At 49.5% G+C, this 20,181-nt stretch overlaps 1 protein-coding gene across 4 annotated transcripts in view; it reads left to right on the forward strand.

The window, feature by feature from the left end:
- The first annotated feature begins 390 nt into the window (after positions 1-390).
- Positions 391-20,181, forward strand: part of DAGLB (diacylglycerol lipase beta) — a 39,936-nt gene continuing 20,145 nt past the window's right edge. For 3 of the 4 annotated variants that reach the window (XR_006708222.1, XM_045461005.1, XM_045461004.1), the window contains exons 1-9: positions 391-596; positions 2,355-2,506; positions 10,897-11,068; positions 12,267-12,525; positions 14,425-14,547; positions 15,126-15,253; positions 16,715-16,841; positions 17,634-17,717; positions 19,152-19,229. Coding sequence is in view for 3 of the 4 variants with exons in the window: in XM_045461005.1 (XP_045316961.1) it covers positions 502-596; positions 2,355-2,506; positions 10,897-11,068; positions 12,267-12,525; positions 14,425-14,547; positions 15,126-15,253; positions 16,715-16,841; positions 17,634-17,717; positions 19,152-19,229 (1,218 nt within the window). In the remaining variant the exon portion in view is untranslated. Of the gene's footprint in view, positions 597-2,354; positions 2,507-10,896; positions 11,069-12,266; positions 12,526-14,424; positions 14,548-15,125; positions 15,254-16,714; positions 16,842-17,633; positions 17,718-19,151; positions 19,230-20,181 lie in introns of those variants that run through there. The other variant, XM_045461006.1, reaches the window with a different exon arrangement.

Raw genomic sequence — 20,181 nt, forward strand, 5'->3', positions numbered from 1 at the left:
GCGGGGAAGGGGCGCGGATCAGGCTATCACCCCCACGCCCCAGCCCCGAGCCGCCAGGTGGTTTCAGACCCGGAACACAGAGGCTTCCTAACGCGGCACTCCTGACCGCAGGGAGCATCGATGGTCACACGCCTCGAAGCCCACAGACCTGGGATGAGCCTCAGATCCGCCATTAACAGCCGTGGATCTCGGTGGGGAGGGCAATTTCTCCGGGCCTGAAGAGTCCTTACCTACAAAACGGGAATATTGTCAGAACGGACTTCCCTCCCGTGCAAAAACAGATATCAAGCCAACCAGAGTCCTCCGGGTCAGCGTATCTGCGCAGGCGCGGGACGTCCCCGTGCTGCGAGGGGGCTCAGTGCGCGTGCGCCCAGCCGGGCCCTCGCGTGCGCCTGCGCGGAGTCGCAGTCAGTTTGGCGTTGGTTCCCGGAGGGCGCGGGGCTTCGAGTGGCCGCCGGCGCGCGGCAGGCTGGCCCGAGGCCGGGCAGCGGGGCCTCCGCCATGCCCGGGATGGTGCTCTTCGGTCGGCGCTGGGCCATCGCCAGTGACGACCTGGTCTTCCCGGGGTTCTTCGAGCTGTCCCTGCGAGTGGTGTGGTAAGGGCGGCGGGCTGTGTGGGCTGGCGGCCGGCCGGCCGGCCGGCCGGGGTGCGCAGGGAGCGGGTCCGGGAGTAGCTAGCGTCCGTGTCGCCCGGTTTGTGCGCGCCGACTCGGGCCCCACGTTCCCGCATCGGGGCCTCCCCACCGCCGAGGACCTGGGTGCTGCCGCTCTACCCATTTCACGGAGGGCTCACTGAGGCCGGAGCGGGTCGGCCAGGCCCGGGGGCACCCAGGTGGGTCCCGTGGCACCGGCGCCCGTCGCGTGCGGCGCCTAGGCCTGGCCCTGGGAGCCTCCGGAACGTCGTTGCCGACCAAAGGCCGTGACCTCCGGTTCCACTTCCTGGAGTCGGGGAGCAGCCCTTGCATGATTACGGCGCTCGGCCTGGAAACGCAGGGCATCTTTTGTCCGCCAGAGGAAAGATGGAACATAATAGCGTGGCTGCCGTTCCCGAGCCGGTTGTGGCCGAGTTCCATGCATGAGGAGCAGTCAGGCTCAGGCTCGGGAAATATGTACCCTCTCGTCTTTCCAAGTGTGGAACCCATGGGAACTGGAATTGGGCTCCTGAGGTCTGTTCCCAACCGGCCTGAGCAGGGAATAAAACAGCACCACTGTAATTTTTTAAAAACACATTCTTGAGGGGAAAGGAATACAAAAACACGAAATATTGGAAGTGGCTTCTCAGTAGTTTCGTAATTTCCAGAGCCGAGCCTCTGAAATCATTTACCAATATTATTTCCAGACCCAAAGTCATAATAACACAAAACTGACAAAAGCATAAGATGTTATTTAGTCCAGTTCCACCTCTGGGCTTGAATCCTTAATACAGCATTCTTGCCAGGGGTGCTCTGCCCTTTGCTGAAATACCTCTGGGGACCGGTCGCTATTACTTTGCCTTGTTTGGGGTTGTCTTTATTGTTATTCTGCACTGAAGTACTGCACTGAATTACAGTGCACTGCACTGAAATCTCGAAGTCGCAATACTTGGCCTCTCACGCTTATCAGCGTTCACTATGGATGGTCTTTGGATAACTTCTTGCCTGCTGCTTTTGTATCCACAGCAGATTACAATGTGTCAATTTCTCGTTAATACACAGGAGTAAACGCTATCTTGTTAATAATTTAGCAAGCATGTACTTTGTTGATTTACAGTTGCATATTTCTTTTTTTCATTAATTTATTGGGGGGGGGGGAGGAACCTGAGTGCGAGAGGGGCAGAGGTCGAGAGAGAGAATATGAATGAATGAATCCCAAGCGGGCTCTATGCACTGCCAGCTCGGGGCTTGAACTCATGAACCACGAGATCATGATGTCAGCTGAAACCAAGAGACAGATGTTCAACCGACTGAGCCACCCAGGTGCTCCTACGGTTGCATCTTTCTGAGTCATTATGGGGTTGCTGTTTTTCAGCAGTTCATAGTATGTTTGCGTATGGCGTTAAATACCTCTTATGAGTTACAGCAGGCATAGAATAAGGGCAGTCATGTAGGCACAGAAAGCATAAAGCTAATTTTTTTAAAGTCATACTTTTTAATTGACTTAGTAGATTTATTATTTTTTTTAGATCTTTTATCGAAGAAAATTTTAGTCCAAAGTAAATTTCACCTTGTTTGGGGAAATGTTAACTCCTTTAAAATTTTTATTTTTAAATATTTAAAAAAAAATTTTAGAAATGTTAACTCCTTTTATTTCTTTCTGTTATGTTTTGCAGAGTAGTTCCTTGGATTCCATTTCTGACTCTCCCTATCTCTTGGCAGGTGGATTGGCATTTTGACTTTGTACCTCCTGCACAGAGGCAAGCTGGACTGTGCTGGCGGTGTCCTCCTCAGCAGTTACTTGATTGTTCTTATTGTCCTCCTAGCAGTTATAATATGTACCCTGACAGCCATCGTATGTGTCAGCATGAAAGGTAAAGCCTTTTGTATTTGCTGTCTGTTCTTCAACAGCTTGATTGAGATATAATTCACATACTGTACAATTCTCCCATTTAAAGTGTGCAGGTCAAAGATTCAAAGATTTTTAGTCTGTTCACAGAGCTGTCCAGCCATCACCACAGTTTTAGAACATTTTCATCATCCCTGAAAGAAATCCTATACCCATTAGCAATCATTCCTCATTTTTCCGGATTTCCTCAGCTCTAGCCATCCATGTATCTGCTTTCTGTCTGTAGGTTTGGCCATTCTGGATCATATAGGTAGAATCATCCACCATGTGGCCGTTGGGTCTGGCTCCAAACTTAGCATGTTTTCAAGGTTGATTCATGTTTTAGCGTGTCACTACTTCATTCTTCTTATGGTCGAGTAATGTTAATTACATTGAACGTATATGCCACATTTTACTTATCCGTTTGCCAGTTGGTGGGCATTTGGAGTTACTTTACACTTTTGGGCTATTATAAATAAGGCCGCTATGAACATTCAGATCCATGTTTTTGTGGACATAGAAGTTTTCGCGTCTCTCGGACGTACCTAGGGTGGAATTGTTGGATCATGTGGTCACCCTGTGTTTAACCTTCGGAGGAGCTGCCAGACTGTTTTCCAAGCAGCTGTACCATTTTTCTTTCAGTTTATGAAGCGTTTCCATTTCTCTACATCCTCACCAACACTTCTCATTGTCTGCCTTTTCGAGCATAGCCATCCTAGTGCACTTCATTGTGGTTTTGATTTGCAGTTCTTTTTTTTTTTTTTTTTTTTTTTTTTTTTTAATTTTTTTTTTAAGGTTTATTTATTTTGAGAGAGAGAAGCGGGGGGGGGGGGGGGGGAACGCACGAACAGGAGCAGGGGAGGGGCAGAGAGTGAGGGAGACACAGAATCCGAAGCAGGCTCCAGGCTCTGAGCTGTCAGTACAGAGTCCGACACGGGGCTGAATCTCATGAACTGCAAGATCATGACCTGAGCCAAAGTTAGACATTTAACCAGCTGAGCCACCCAGGCGCCCTGATTTGCATTTCCTTGAGGACTAATGGTATTGAGCATCCTCTTATATGCTTAGTGGCCATTTGTATATCATCTTTGGAGATGTGTCTACTCAGATCCTTTGCCCAGTTTCAAGTGGGGTTGTCATTTTTATTAGTGAGTTATAAGAATTCTATTTTTTTATGTTCATTTATTTTTGAGAGTGAGAGAAACAGAGCATGAGTGGGGGAGGGGCAGAGAGAGAGAGAGAGACACAGAATCCGAAGCAGGCTCCAGGCTCTGAGCTGTCAGCACAGAGCCCAATGTGGGGCTTGAACTCCGAGACTGTGAGATCATGACCTGAGCTGAAGTCGGCTGCTTAACCGACTGAACCACCCAGGCACTCCAAGAGTCCTGTGTATTCTTTTTTTTTTTTTTTAACGTTTATTTATTATTGAGAGATGGAGAGAGATAGAGCATGAGCAGGGGAGGGGCAGAAAGAGGAGGAGACAGAATCTGAAGCAGACTCCAGGCTCTGAGCTGTCAGCACAGAGCCCGACGCGGGGCTTGAACTCACAAACCGCGAGATCATGACCTGAGTCAAAGTCGGACGCTCAACCACCTGAGCCACCCAGGTGCCCCAGGAGTCCTGTCTATTCTTTTTTTCAACGGTTATTTATTTTTGGGACAGAGAGAGACAGAGCATGAACGGGGGAGGGGCAGAGAGAGAGGGAGACACAGAATCTGAAACAGGCTCCAGGCTCCGAGCCATCAGCCCAGAGCCTGACGCGGGGCTCGAACTCCCGGACTGTGAGATTGTGACCTGGCTGAAGTCGGACGCTTAACCGACTGCGCCACCCAGGCGCCCCTAGTCCTGTCTATTCTTAATGATAATTCTTTCTGGGGCACCCTGGGTGGCTCAGTCGGTTAAGTGTCTGACTTTGGCTCAGGTCATGACCTCACAATCTGTGGGTTCAAGCCCTGCGTCGGGCTCTCTGCTGACAGCTCAGAGCCTGGAGCCTGCTTCAGATTCTCTCTCTCTCTCTCTCTCTCTCTCTCTCTGTCTCTGTCTCTCTCTCTCTCTCTCAAAAATAAATAAAGATTAACAAAAATTTTGTTTAAGTGATAATTCTTTTCTGTGTGTTAGGGTTTTTACTAGTCACTTCACCCAAAATGTTGGGAACCTTCCCTATATGATTGCTTAGGCTCACAGGATGAGCCAAGCAGTGTGGAGCATTAGGAAGTATCAAAGGCAAGGATGTATGGTGTGCCGCTCTCCAGTGCATTTCATCGTTGCTTGAATGGGGCTGCAGGAGGCATGCTTACACACTCAAAATGAAAATGGTAAAACTGGGTGGCAGGATCACGATCTTGATGGTTTGGAATGACCAACTGAAACTTAAAAGGTGGTGGTCGCTCAGTGGCCAAGTGTTTCATGAGAAAGACCATAGGGTTTTGGATGACCAAGGAGTGTGGCTTGTGCCCACTTCCTAGAGAAATGTATAGGAAAGAGAGCTCTGGGTATTTCCGCATGGCCCTGGAAACATGAATGCATGAAGAACGTCCCAGTTTTGTGATCTGTGTAATTCCCCATTGGGAGAGGTACCTTTGTGTTTTTGTTTTTGTTTGAAATAAACTCTATCCCCAACATAGATCTTGAATCGACCCTTAGCTCAGCAGTCAGCAGTTGCATGCTCTACTGACTGAGCCAGCCAGGTGCCCCAGCACTAAAGAGTTTTTTAATGAAGTCCGAATTTCTGAAAGATGAAGTAGTTAGCTTGGTGTCATTTCAGCTATGGCATTGTCTCATTTATTTTATTATTTATTATTCATTTATTTTATTTTTTTAGTTTTTTTAATTATTAAAATTTTTTTAAATGTTTATTTTTGAGAGAGAGAGAGAGAGAGAGAGACCAAGCATGAGTCGGGGAGGGGCAGAGAGAGAGAGAGAGAGACAGAGGGAGGGAGACACAGAATCCGAAGCAGGCTCCAAGCTCTGAGCTGTCAGCACAGAGCCCGATGTGGAGCTCAAACCCATGAACTGTGAGATCATGACCTGAGTCTAAGTCGGAAACTCAACCAACTGAGCCACCCAGGTGCCCGTAGCATCATCTCATTTATTTTCCCTTTCTGTTCATGTCATATTCTGGTTAGGAGACCAAGTGTACAGCTATATCAGGAGGTTCAGATTTAAAGCAGTAATGTAGCTTTTTTTTCCCTTAAGTATTTTTTTCCTGATATTTTTGGTGGTGTCAGGGCACTTTTACACCCTGTGATGGATGGCCATGTTCACTGAGGCTCTTTCTCCTGAGCCTTTGCTTAATGCCTGCACCATCTCACATTCATGGTCAGGGCTCAGAAAATATATAACGGGTTGAGGCGCCTGGGTGGCTCAGTTGTTTGAGCGTCTGACTTCAGCTCAGGTCATGCATGACCTCACAGTTTGTGGGTTCGAGCCCCATGTTGGGCTCTGTGCTGACAGCTCAGAACCTGGAGCCTACTTCTGATCTGAGTCTCCCTGTCTCTCTCTGCCCCTCCCCCACTCCTGTTCTCTCTCTCTCTCTCTCTCTCTCTCTCTCTCTCTCTTAAAAATAAATATTAAAGGGGCGCCTGGGTGGTGCAGTCGGTTGGGCGTCCGACCTCAGCCAGGTCACGATCTCGCGGTCCGTGAGTTCGAGCCCCGCGTCAGGCTCTGGGCTGATGGCTCAGAGCCTGGAGCCTGTTTCCAATTCTGTGTCTCCCTCTCTCTCTGCCCCTCCCCCGTTCATGCTCTGTCTCTCTCTGTCCCAAAAATAAATAAACGTTGAAAAAAAAAAAAAATTTAAAAATAAATAAATAAATAAATAAATAAATAAATAAATAAATAATTTTTTTTTTAACATGTCGGTGTACATGTTAAGCATTATGTGCTGGTTGTATGTGTGTTATAGGGAGGTTGCCCGTCCAGCAGCCTCTTCCAGTTTTACTCAGGACACCCCCACCTCCCCTCCTCGCTCACATAGGAAGTGTGTGTGTCAGAGAAGCTGACCCTCCACCCAGCCCAGGAATGATTCTCATGGATGAGCCAGTGGACATGTGACCCAGTTCCTTGCTCCTGTAGGAAAGATCCAGAAGGAACACAGTTTTTGCCCTGGGTGATTCTGTGTATGGATAAGCTGCTGAATTCCTGCTGTATCTCTACTCACAGCCTAGGATGAGCTGACACACAAAGGAGGGCAGAGCCGTGAGAAGCAAGAATGCCGGTGACACCTGTCTTGGCTCTGCACTTCCAGTCCCTGAAGTCAGGACAGGTCCTTCCTGTTCTTAAACCTTTTGTTACTTGTGGCTGGAGATACCACAACCGAACTAAAAACAGTACTTTATAAAGCATGTTAGTTTAATTGCCAGTGTGTTACAAATAATATTGTATGCCTTATTAAGGGCACCTCGGTGGCTCTTGATTTTGGCTTAGGTCATGATCTCACGGTTCGTAGGATTGAGCCCCACATAGGGCTCTGTGCTGATAGTGCGGAGCCTGCTTGGGATTCTCTTTCTCCCTATGCCCCTCTTGTACCTGCGTGCGTGTGTGCACGTACCTTCTCTCTCTTTCTCAAAATATATAAATAAACATTAAAAAAATATATAAAGTAAATTTCAGAAAAATATCATAAGGTTAAAAAAAGCAAAACGAAAACAATATTGTATCATATGAGACTATGAGACTTAAAGCCAATCTTCTTCATGTGTTAGGGGTCCTACTACAATAAATAAGAAAAAGACTGATCATCAGTAGAAAAATGGGCAAAGGTCGTAAACAGTAAAATAAATATAAGTGACTTTTACATGTACTAAAAACGTTCAGCCTCAGTCGCCATAACAAAAAGTCACCCACATAATACATGGAGTTGGCAAGGCTGTGCGGAAATAAGCAGCTCGTTTTGTTTGTAAGTATACGTTGGAAGCCAGATTTGGGAAGTACACTGTGTATTAGGCAGTATTTTCGTATATATTTGCACGTGTGCAGACAAGTCCTTGTAGGTGAAGAAACAAAACAGATGAATATATAAGAAGGGAAAAAAAACAAATGTCAAGAGACTCTTAACAATAGAGGACAGACAGCGTTGATGGAGGGAGGCAAGAGGTTGCTACTAATGAGGGCCCTTGTGATGAGCAGTGGGTGTTACGTGTGGGTGGCGAATCACTAAATTCTACTCCTGAACCGATATTGCACTGTATGTTAACTGGCTAGAATGTAAATAAAAATGGGGGGGGGGGGGGAGATGTCCTCGTAAGGATGTTCATTGCAGTGCTATTCGTAGGTATGAAAGATCAGAACAAACCCCATTCCTGTCACTAGGCCATGGGTTGGGTCTTTGCACATGTTACAAAGAATGAGGACTGCTTTGTGGACAGGTGAGGAGTGATTTCCAATACACTGAGGTATAGGACCTTGTGTGTAGTTTGCTACCTTTTCCTGAAGAGAAGACAACCGAAAGACTGGGGTACAGAGGCTTCATACTATGTACTTACTAGAACTGTTTGAACTTTTTACCTTTTACATGCATTACCTGCACAAAATTGATGAGTTTTCTGTAAATTGTAAGTTTTGTATATGTATGTAAATTGTTATTTTTTAATTTTTAAAAAACGTTTATTCATTTTTTGAGAGAGAGAGCGCGCAAGCAGGGGAGGGGCAGAGAGAGAGGGATACACTGAATCCAAAACAGGCTCCAGGCTTTGAGCTGTCAGCACAGAGCCCGATGCAGGGTTCGAACCCACAAACCGCGGAATCATGACCTGAGCTGAAGTCGGACGCTTAATTGAGCCATCCAGGCGCCCCTATTTTTATTTTCTTAAGCAGGTGTCACACCCAGCATAGAGCCCAGTGCTTAGACCAAGACCCGTGCTGAGATGAAGAGTCAGGCGCCTTAACTGACTTAGCCACCCAGGCACACCTTAGTTATATTTTGTAATAGCACATTGGTTAATTTTATTCTTGATACACGGATAATTTCTTTTGCCCCTTCTGTTCCGGGAGGCATCTCGGTGATTAACCTGTCACTTGTACTGAAAGACAGTGTTTATGTAGCTTTTGGTTGACCTTACTCTGTAAAGGAAACGCCCCCAGTTGCAGAGGACGCATTTGGAACCAGTGGAGCTCATCTTTGCCCAGAAGACTGATGCCTGTGTATCTACCTGTCCTCTTTTTCCTGGTCATCTGTGTAACGTAGTTGGGAAGAATCTTGATATTGTGGTAGTTTCCAGTTTTGATTTGAGAACCTCTCTGATGAAATCCTGCTGTTGCTCCCATGTAGGAGGTTTGATTAGGGAAGGTCCAGCCTCATGACAGCCACATTTTGGAAGAACACCCTCACCCTCCAGGGTCTGCCATTCACTGTGTTTGACCCTGATTGTGGGACATTTCCTTGCATCTCCTCTGCATTTATATGCAAGCTCGCAGCTCGTTTTGTGCTGGAGAAGATTACGGCAGTGTCTGGAGGTGTTGAGCCAAAGATTCTGTGACACGGGCCTGCCTTTTGTGGTTTTTACATAAATGGCTATGCCTGATGAAGACCAAGGCTGTGCCGAGGACATTCCATTCAAGGATGAAGTTCTGCTCGCTCATTATGAGGCAGCAGCAGCCTCGCGCACTGCAGCAGCCGAGTCCGCCCTGGCGACCCCTTGCCTTGAGAGGAAGATCTATATGTAAATAAAAACGTTTTCATAGGAATGACTATATAAAGGAGAATTTTTTCAGCATCTTTATTTCTCTTTGGAATCCTAATCAGAACTCCCATTTTCTGCTTCCCTATTTATGTATTTATTTCATTCGCATAGTATCAGGACGTTGGGAGTTTCGGGCCCAGGTGCTGTTGGGGAATTCATTCCCTTATTCGGAGCTACTGCCTTCCGGTGCGCCCCGTGGGTGAGCCCAGATACTGTTTCCTGTTTTGCGGGTGATCGCCTATTGTTAGTAGCAGGCTCCAAATAGAGCACTGATTTTTCATATGCCTGCACTTTGTCCCTCAGAGAGAGACGGTATTGTTTTGGTTACCTTCTGTTTTGTCTTTGTGCCAAAAATGGGGCCCAATAGTGTCTAACATTTTAAAATGTGACTCTGAGGTCATTTTTGGAACCTAAAAGCTACTTCCTCACCAAATCATTCTTTAGATCTTGTTTTCAATCATTGCTCTGGGGGCTTTTTTCCTTCACTGTTTCTGTTTTAATCATGGTATTTTTATGTTGCCTAAATCAGTATTTTATCACAACTTTTTCCCAAAGGGAGAGAGTTGATGTTTAACATCAGGAATTGAAGCACCCAGGCCTCTCTCTTGATACTTGGATTTGTTTTGTATGCAGAGTAAAAAGGCCATGTCTGGGGGCGCCTTGGTGGCTCACTCGGTTAAGCATCCGACTTCGGCTCAGGTCGTGATCTCCCAATTCATGGGTTCGAGCCCTGCATACAGCTCTGTGCTGACAGCTCAGACCCTGGAGCCTGCTTCAGATTCTTTGACTCCCTCTCTCCGTGCTCCTCCCCCGTTCACGTTCTGTCTCTCTGTCTCTCAAAAAATAAATAAACGTTTAAAAAAAATAAAAAAAGTCCGTGTCTGAATAGGCCTCTTCACGTGATCTTAGGCATCAGAATTGTTCACTTCCCAAAAGTGAGTTCGTTGGTGAGACAGAACCGGGACCACACAGACCTGGATTATTATTTTAGAAAGTAGTTACCAAGCTCTCCCAGCCTTAGTTTCTTCATTTGTAAAATGGGATGGTGGGGGCACCTGGGTGGCTCAGTCGGTTGAGCCTCTGACTTCGGTTCAGGTCATGATCTCATGGTTCGTGAGTTCGAGCACCGCGTCGGGCTCTGTGCTGACGGCTCGGAGCCTGGAGCCTGCTTGGGATTCTGTGTCTCCCTCTCTCTGTCTGGCCCTCCCCGACTCATGCTCCGTGTCTCTCTCTCAAAAGATAAATATTTTAAAAAATGGGATGGTAACTGTTTGCAGAGTCGTGAGGATTACAGAATAATAGACGTGAAGTGTTTCAGATGGTGCCTGAACGCCGTAGGTCTGGAGTAGGTGGTGGAGTCATTCTTGTGGCTGCTTGAACTTGGTGACTGTGTAGGTCTGTTGGCCTGGGACGGCTCTATTTGGTGCCAGCCGTTCCAGCATAATTATGAACAGCCCCTCCTTCCTCTCTCAGAGGTATCCCAGTTTGGCGATTATATGGTCGCCCCAGGTAGAACCCGGAGGCTTTCTGTCATGTTCCCACCCCTCATCGGTCCCTGACGGTCAGTCTTAGGCCTTGAGTACCAGTTACAAGTAGACGGAGCCAGGTGGGTACCGTGCTAATAGGTGCTCTGCCGTTTCTGTGGGGAGGAAGTGTCTGAGGAAGCAGGTGACCAGTTTGAATATCTTCTGTGTTTCAGGAACCATTTGTAACCCTGGACCGCGGAAATCCATGGCTAAGCTGCTTTACATCCGCCTGGCGCTCTTTCTGCCAGAGATGGGCTGGGCCTCTCTGGGGGCCGCCTGGATAGCAGACGACATTCAGTGTGACAAGACGGTTGTGAATGGCATCATTGCCACTGTCGTTGTCAGGTGAGGCCTTCCGTCTTCTCTCTCAGCTTCTTGTCTCAGGTGAGATGGAAGTCAACAGACCTTTCTGGGTAACTGCGGATAGCCCAATGGCACAGGGGCTTCCTGAAATCGTTAGGAATTGGACCTCTTTGAGTAGGTCATAAACATTGGGAGACGCTTGTTCATACATGAGAATTCATCTTTCGTTATGCGTGTATTGATGTCATTTTCTTTCTCACTGGTTCTCATTTTTCTGCATTTCGTCCCTTGTGTTATGAGAAGGAAGAAAACCCAGATACCAAACCAAGGGCAAAAACTAAAGGCAAGAGGAGGAGAAACGCAGTGCCAGGAATTGTGACAGGGGCTGCTGCCTGGGAGTCCGGCTTTCACGTTTTCCAGGCTAACGGTCTTAGAACTGATAAGTTAATTCCCGTCCTGTTACAGAGAAGGAAAGGGGGGCTTCCCGAGCCGCCCGGGCAGCGGTGGCAGAATCCCCTCACGGGGGCGCGTCTTCCGCTGGCACGCGTTTCCCTGAGCCACAGTGCCTGGCACGTTGTGCGCTGTCTGGACACACTCACACGTACGAATGGAAGACCTCTTGGACTCTTCCACAGTGTGGCAAAGTTCTCCTGGTTTTGCTGGGAAGAACCTGAGGCACGGAGGAGTCTGGGTCGTGCTGGTGGCCCGTGGAGAGCAGGTTCCAGCTGCTTCCACGCCCAGGCTGCAACTCTACCTACTAGATGTCTTTTTTGTGGCCTTTACTTTTTTTTTTTTTTTTTTTTTGAGAGAGAGAGAGAGGGAGGGAGGGCACGCATGCGTGCATGAGCTACAAGCCAGGGAGGGGCAGAAGGAGAGAGAATCTCAAGTAGGCTCCACGCCCAACACAGCGTTGGATGTCATGAACCATGAGATCATTACCTGAGCCCAAATCAGGAGTCGGACACTCAACCGACTGAGCCACCCAGGCGCCCCTTTTGTGGTCTTTACTTTTAAGGCTCTGATTTTTGTGAGGCCTGGGTCAGCCGTGGGTGCATAAAGAACTTCCTAGAAAAAACAAGTCGCTCACCTCAGCCTGGTTCTGGGAAATCCGCATCTTCCTCGGTAACTAGAGCCACGGCTGTACAGATGTAAAAACTGAACCCTGAGGAGGGAGCCCTGGCTCATGCATGTGGACGTGGGACCCACGGTCATCGCGCCTTCTCCTCTCTCTGTTTTGCAGCTGGATTATCATCGCCTCCACTGTGGTTACCATTATCGTCGTCTTTGACCCACTGGGGGGGAAGATGGCTCCGTATTCCTCTGCTGGCCCCAACCACCTGGACAGTCATGAGTCGAGCCAGCTACTTAACGGCCTCAAGACAGCAGCTACCAGTGTGTGGGAGACCAGGATCAAGTTACTGTGCTGCTGCGTCGGGAAAGATGACCATACTCGAGTTGCTTTTTCGAGTACGGCAGAGCTTTTCTCAACCTACTTTTCAGTAAGCCGAAGGGGTCTGCTTTCGTCTCTTCTCCTGAGTAAATGTCTCCTCTGTGAAGATGAGCCCTCTGTGTTTTGAACCACGCCCCCGTTGACATAAAACAGCTCTTGCGGATGTGTGGTCTGTGCATGGCAGAGCAGGGGAGATGCTCACGGGACGTGGGCTCCGGAGCCTTAAGCCGGGGCCCTGCGCTTCAGACGCCGTGTCTCCGGTCAGTGTGTCCTGCGTTGCTGCTGGTTCTTTGCACCGTGAAGGGTGTGTGTTAGTGTTTAAGGAGGCGAATAATGGAACCTGTATGTTTCGCGGGTAATTTGCCAGTCACCTGAATCCTCTGTCCTCCGGCCAGTGTGCTGCAGGTGCAGGCAGGTGTAAGCAGTGTCCTGCATCCGGGGTGGTGTCAGACCTCGTGTGCCACATTATGGCACGACGGGATGTGTCCTTGCAGCGCAGGAAGGTGTCCTCACTCTAGAGCAGTTTCTTCAGTGATTTAGAAAAACTTGGTTTTCTTCCACATCGAGTGCTTTCGTGTAACATCTTCTAGTAAACTATCGTGTTCAGTATTGAGACCAAGTAAGGGACAGGAGTTCTCTTGCCATCCTGAGTGACTGCTGGTCCCTTTCCTGCGGCATCCGAGTCAGCAGTGTCCAGGGCTGGCCCCGTAGGCTGACACCAGGCGGGTAGTAGCAGCCTCTGTGTAGACAGTGGACAAGGGTCTCCCTAAACTAATCCCCAGGAGTGCTTCTGCCTAGTCTTAAGATATTTGGAAGAAGCAGGGGTGCCTGGGTGGTTCAGTCGGTTGAGCATCTGACTTTGGCTCAGGTCATGATCTGTGAGTTCGAGCCCCGCGTGGGGCTCTACTGTCACTGCAGAGCCTGGTTCGGATCCTCCGTCTCCCTCTCTCTGCCTTTCTCCCATGCGTGCATGCACTCACTCTCTCAATCTCTCTCTCTTGAAGATATTAAAAAAAAAAATTTTTTTTTTTTAAACTTTGGAAGAAGGAAGAAGAGAATCTGAGTGTTCTCAGCAGGTGTCTTCACCTGCATCACAGGTAGAGCTGATGACTCAGGGGCTGAGTGGCCAGTACCTGCTCCTTCTGGACTGGAAGTGCCTGGAGGCAGCTGAGGATTCCTGCCTGCTCCATACCCCACCCAGAGGAGGAGGGGAAAGTCAGGGGCAGGCGGCTTGCTCTGTTGCTGTCCTGGAGTGGGGTTCTCCCGGAGGCTTGCAGTAGCTGGTGTATTTAAGTTCAGTGTCGAATCTCTGCCCCAGGGACTCTTGCCACAAAACCACAGCATCTTGAGCAAGCATCTTAGTTTGGGCTAAAATCGGCTGTTACTAGCAAAGATGGTGAATTTACTTATCCATTTGCTCCCCAGCTTTACAAAAGATGTGAAGTCCATTAAGTGGTTCAGTTACTTAAACTGAAATTTGAAATAAGAGCTCAGCCACATTTTTTTGTTGTCCAGTTTATTTGTCTGAGGGCAGGATAGGAAAAAACATTAAGCTCACATGCAGAAGTCTTGAAAGGAAAATACTTTTTAAGATACCCATTTACGGGGCGCCTGGGTGGTGCAGTCGGTTAAGGGTCCGACTTCAGCCAGGTCACGATCTCGCGGTCCGGGAGTTCGATCCCCGCGTCAGGCCCTGGGCTGATGGCTCAGAGCCTGGAGCCTGTTTCTGATTCTGTGTCTCCCTCTCTCTCTGCCCCTCCCTCGTTCATGCTCTGTCTCTCTCTGTCCCAAAAATAAATAAACGTTGAAAAAAAAAAAATTTAAAAAAAAAAAAAAAAGATACCCATTTACACATAACTGTGTGTGCATGTGAACTGTATAAAACTGGGTTTTGAGGAACTCGGGCTGTCCCTGCTAAGTTTTATGACAAGCCGCTGTTTTCACCCAGGACACAGATCTGGTGCCCAGCGACATTGCGGCGGGCCTCACCCTTCTCCATCAGCAACAGGACAACATCAGGAACAGCCAGGAGCCTGATGAGGTCATCAGCCATTCCCCAGGCCCCCCCCAGGTAAGCCCGTTCTGTTGGGTTGTAGAGTTTTGACATTTACACCTATTTATGTATCTTCAAAAAACAAAGAACAGAAAAACCTGGCCAGCACCAATTTCAGGAGCAGCTGGCTTGGAATGTGAGTTGTGGCTTCTGCTGGTTGTGGTTTTTCACCCGTCAGGTAAGGCGTTTGCTCACCCGGAGTCCAGGGAGCAGAGCCCGTTTCTGGCTGCTTCACATCCATGTATCTTGAAAGCATTCTCTTTTAGGAACTTGGCTGTTGCAGTGTACATAGCAGAAACTCAGGGACCGGGCTTGGATCTCCCTGGGTGTGTTTGCGCTCTGCGCCTGGGGAGCGGAAACGGGTCAGCTTTGCTTGATGGGTTTTCCTGCCACGGGTGTTTATGCTTCTGAAAGAGAAGGTGGCACGTAGGAGTATACGTTTCTCTGCACCCCATCCAGCTGTCCAGGTCTTCACGGCTCACTTGTTGCAGGAAGGGGAGACTCTGGAGTTTGAGTTCAGGTTTATGACCTTGGTGAGTTGGTCTTGTCCATAAGGGGTTCCCTGATACAAAAAGCTTTTTTTCCTTCTCTTACAGGAAGCTGATTTAGATGCAGAGTTAGAAAATTGCCATCATTACATGCAGTTTGCAGCAGCCGCCTACGGGTGGCCCCTGTACATTTATCGGAACCCCTTCACAGGGCTGTGCAAGATCGGTGGGGACTGGTAGGTGGATGGGTTTGAGGCCTCCGTCTTCCTTCTGCTTGTCACTTGCTACGCAGTCTGTCCTTTATTTCCTAAAAATAATCCGGTTTCCCCTCTCGAAACACTTTCTGTCTTGAAATATTTCAAAACTGCAAGATCAGTACTGAGAACTCCCATATATCCTTTATATGGGGCCACCAGTTGTGACTCAGTTTGGTCACATGTGCTGTGTTACTATAAATACATAGCTTCTTCCTGAACCACTGGAAGTGTAATGCAATCAGATGCCCCTTCTCTGCGGTTACTTCAGCCTGTATTTCTGTTCCCTCCCTCCCTCCCTCCCCTTTCTTTATTTTTAATTTGAGAGAGCCAAAGTACAAGTGGGGTGAGGGGCAGAGAGAGAGAAAAAGTTACCATTAAGCAATAACTCATTTATATTCTGTATTCACAGTTTTCCAGTTGCCACGATAGTATCCGTTGTAACAGTTTTTCCTCCGGGTCAAGATTACGCGTTGCACTTAGTTGATATGTATCCCTAGTTTTTTTCTATTTTGGAACTATTCCTCAGTCGTTTTTCATCCTTCATGATCTTGACATTTTGGAAAGGACAGTGTAGGTATTTTGTGGAATGGCCCTCAGTTTGCATTTGTCAGATGGTTTCTTCCTGATGAGAGTCCAGATACACATTTTTGGCAGGAGTGTCCCGTGAGGGGTATTGTACCCTTCTTAGAATTACATCATATCAGCAAACGCAAGAGGTCAGTTTGTCCTATTACTGGAGTTTTAGAGTCTCTCCCATTCTTTTTTTTTAATGCTTTATTTATTTTTGAGAGAGACAGAGACAGAATGCGAGTGGGTTAGGGGCAGAGCAAGAGGGAGACACAGAATCCGAAGCAGGCTCCAGGCTCTGAGCTGTCAGCGCAGAGCCCGACTCGAGGCTCAAACTCACAAACCGCGAGATCATGTCCTGAGCTGAAGTCGGACGCTCAACCCACTGAGCCACCGAGGCGCTCCTTTTTAAAATTTTTTTAATGTTTATTTATTTTTGAGACAGACAGAGCATGAGTGGGAGAGGGACAGAGAGAGAGGGAGACACAGAATCTGAAACAGGCTCCAGGCTCTGAGCTGTCAGCACAGAGCCCGACGTGGGGCTCGAACTCACAAGCTGTGAGATCATGACCTGAGCCGAAGTCGGACACTTAACTGAGTGAGCCACCCAGGCGCCCCAAGTATCTCCCATTCTTAATATTGATTTTTTTGTGTAAGTAAAACATCGACATGACTCCAGAGATGAAAGCCGTAGTAAGAAGTATGCACAGGAATGTAATAATCTCTTAAAGGCCGTTATATGTTCACCAGAGTTAACGCCTGAAAATTGTAAACTTGGGTCCTCGTGATTTGGGGAAGACAGAACAGTGGGGATCGATGTTCCTTGGTGAGTGGCTCAGGTTGGCAGAGTACCAGCCTTGCCTGTGTTTTTAGTTGTAGAACCAGGACAGCAGAGTATGACTTGGTTGGAGGTGATCAGCTCAGCTGCCATTTTGGCTCCATCCTGCAGACGACAGGGCTACAGTACAGGGACTTCATTCACATAAGCTTTCATGACAAGGTAGGTGTAACGGCGCTTCTGAACTTCTTTGGGGTCCTGGAGTCCTTTGAGATTCTGACTGAAGTTACAGATTTTTTTTTTTTTTTATGTTTATTTACTTTTGAGAGAGAGAGACAGAGACAGAGCGGGAACAGGTGAGGGGCAGAGAGAGAGGGAGACACAGAGTCCAAAGCAGGCTCCAGGCTCCAGGCTCCGAGCTGTCAGCACAGAGCCCAACGCGGGGCTGGAACCCACGAACCGCGAGATCATGACCTGAGCCGAAGTGGGATGCTTAACCGACTGAGCCCCTCAGGCGCCCCTACAGATTATTTTCCCCAGAAAAACGTACGTGGGGGGAGAGAGAGAGAGAGAGAGAGAGACACACACACACACACACACACACACACACACACACACACACACACTTTGCATACTGTTTCGGCTTAACGTAGATGGAGCCAGAAGTCTTCATAGAGATGCTGTACTGTGTTTTTGGTTTGGTTTTAAGTTTATTTATTTATTTTGAGAGACAGCTTGCTAGTAAGCAGGGGACAGAGAGAGAGGGAGAGTCCCAAGCAGGGGCTTAAACTCCCGAACTGTGAGCCGAAACTAAGAGTCAGTCACTTAACCGACTGAGCCCCTCGGATGCCCCTGCACCGTGTCTGCACGTAGCCCACCTCCTCTTGAAGGACAGGGAGCTGCACTTGGCAGTCGTGGCTGCGGAACCGTTAGCAACGGGGGCCCGCCTAACTCTGTATCCGCAGCCACACGTTCTTACCCTCGGGACCTCCTGCCTCTTTCCCTCGCCCTCAGGTCTACGAGCTTCCCTTTTTAGTGGCTCTGGACCACAGGAAGGAGTCCGTCGTGGTGGCAGTGAGAGGAACCATGTCTCTCCAGGTAGGGAGCCCAGGGACGAGGGGTGGGGCGAACGGCCAGCCGCGGGCACCAGGAGCTGAGGATCAAGGCGGCGTCAGGCAGGGCAGCAGGCGCTGGGGGGGAACACTGGGACAGAAGCTGCCGAAGCAGACCCCGGTTGTGAGACACTCCCTTTGGAAAAACCCAGGAAGTCGTTTTCCTTTTCACTGAGAAGCATCAGAAACAGACTGGCGGGGTTGGGGAGATGGGGGGCTTCCCTTCAAGAAGTTGCTACAGAGGCACCTGCCAGTCCCCTCCTGGTGCTCACATGCGGACGCCTCGAGGACTGCCACTTATCTGTCCCCAGCCCAGCGAGACCTCTCCCGTCCTGTCCTGGGGAGATCCTGGGTGGCTTTTTTCTCCCTGTTTCCGTGACGTGCTTTTCGGTCTGTTCTTGGCCATTCCTCAGTCTCATTTCCTGATTCCCACTTTGCTGCCGCCCCAGAAAGTGTAGAGAGACCTTGACCCTCTGCAGGGCGGGGGTGCACCTGGGGGTTCTGGCCGGACACCGCAGGCACCTCGCCTCCTCCAGACCCGCTGTCTGGGCCCCAATTTCTGGTAATTCTGCAGCAGCCCCCAGCTGTCCCCTATAGAAAGGGTGAAGCCGTCCGTCCTCGGTGTCTGTCCTGCCTTCCTGCCCGGCTCTCTCCGGCCATCTCTCTGTGCACAGTGCTGTAGCCCTGATTGTGCCCCCGTCCCCTTTTCCAGGCCAGGGAAGCAGTTTTCTACCCGGGTCCCCGTCCCTGGTCTTTCATTTTCCCAGTCAGTCCTCATACCGTCCACAGAGACTCTTCCCATTCCTCAGGACCTCCCTCACCGCACCCCCTTCCCCGTTGCTTTTTAATACAGAATTCATGTCTCTTATCATGGCTCTATCGGAGCTTTGTGACCCGAGCCCCCCTGTCTTTCCACTTCCCACCAGGCACTCCACATGCTCTGGAGTCCCATCCCTGGTGGGTTAGCCAAGCTGGGGCCTGCTGCCCCTTCACCTGGGGTTGCCCACCTCTCTGTTTCCTGAAAGTAAGTTTTTCCTTTAGTCTCTGGCATCACCTCCTCCAGGAAGCACCCCCACCCCAATGCATTTCTTACCCTCCCTTAGGTTTCTGTGAGCTGTTGATAGCCCCTTGAGGATAGGAACCATGCTTTGTTCAAAACCCAGGTACAGGGCTCTGCTCTGTGGTACTTAGAAGAGGGGTGTATAGAGTACTTAGGCAGAAGGTGTGTCTTAAACGCGTCCCACCGCCCCCTCCCTGCCATGGGTCCCTCAGGCTTCCTGGCCACCTGGGTTTCCCTCCTGAGTTTGGGTGTGAGGTTCAGTCCTCAGTCTGACCCGGGAGACTGTCCTGCAGAGAGACCCGCCCCGCAGCGTCTGCTCTCAGCTCATCCCGGCGGCCTCTTCCAATGCGCTCTTTGCAGGACATCCTCACGGACCTGTCAGCGGAGAGCGAGGACCTGAACTTGGAGTGTGGGGTGCAAGACTGTTCGGCGCACAAGGTACGAGCCCTGGGGTTTGTGTTCGGGAATGTTCCGTCCAAGAGAAGCTCAGAGGGGCCAGGGTTTTTCCAAGTCTGACTGTCCCGTGAATGCTAACCTGCTAACCGTACAGCAGATAGCCAGTGCCGAGTGAGTGGTCTCTTCCCCTTTAGTACAAATTCCCACGACAGTCCCACCAGGTTGCTTTTTGTTTCTTTAAGAGGAAGCAGCAGGTTCTGAGCCATCGAGGGACTTACCAGAGGCCACACAGTTGTTAGGATAAGTGTCACTCGGCATTTGACCCCCCAGTCGAATGCTCTTCCCTTGATGAAAGTCACACATTGTCGTGGGGAAGTCGAGGTCCGAGGAGCGTCCAGTGCACGTGAGTCTCCCGCCCAGGAGCCCCGAGGGGCCCCGCAGCCCCGTCCTGTCGCCCGCGGGTTTCCTGTGCAGAGGACACAACACACGAGTTCTCATCTTGTTGGTTCTGTGCCGATGGCGTGGGGCTGCGGGCTCCTCCTCCAGGAACACAAAGGGCCTAGAGCAGAGGTGGTTTTTTTAAACGGTTTCGATGACGTGATATAATATCTGTCACATTAACCACTTGTAAGCGTACGGGTTGCTGGCGGTAGATAGATTCCAAATGCCCGTCCCCATGACCACCGTCTGTGCCCAGACTTTCTCATCATCCCGAACAAACTGTCCCTTCAGCAGTCCCCTCTCGGCAGCCGCTGAGAGACGTTCTGCTGTGTGCACAGACCACTTTGGTTTGTCCGTTTGTCCACTGGAGGGCCCGCCGGCCACTGCTGCAGCCCTTCCTTTGCGCTCTGTAGAGACTCCACCCGGAAGCGGGGCCGCCGCGTCTTGGGGTGTTAGCTGGGTTTCACTCGGGGAGGAGCCGCCGAACCGTCTTCCGGCCCAGCTGCAGCAGTTGGCGCTCCGCTTGCAGCGTGTGAGGGCTCCCGCTCTCCAC

Source organism: Leopardus geoffroyi, chromosome E3 (genome assembly GCF_018350155.1).
Source record: "Leopardus geoffroyi isolate Oge1 chromosome E3, O.geoffroyi_Oge1_pat1.0, whole genome shotgun sequence".
NCBI lineage: Eukaryota > Metazoa > Chordata > Mammalia > Carnivora > Felidae > Leopardus > Leopardus geoffroyi.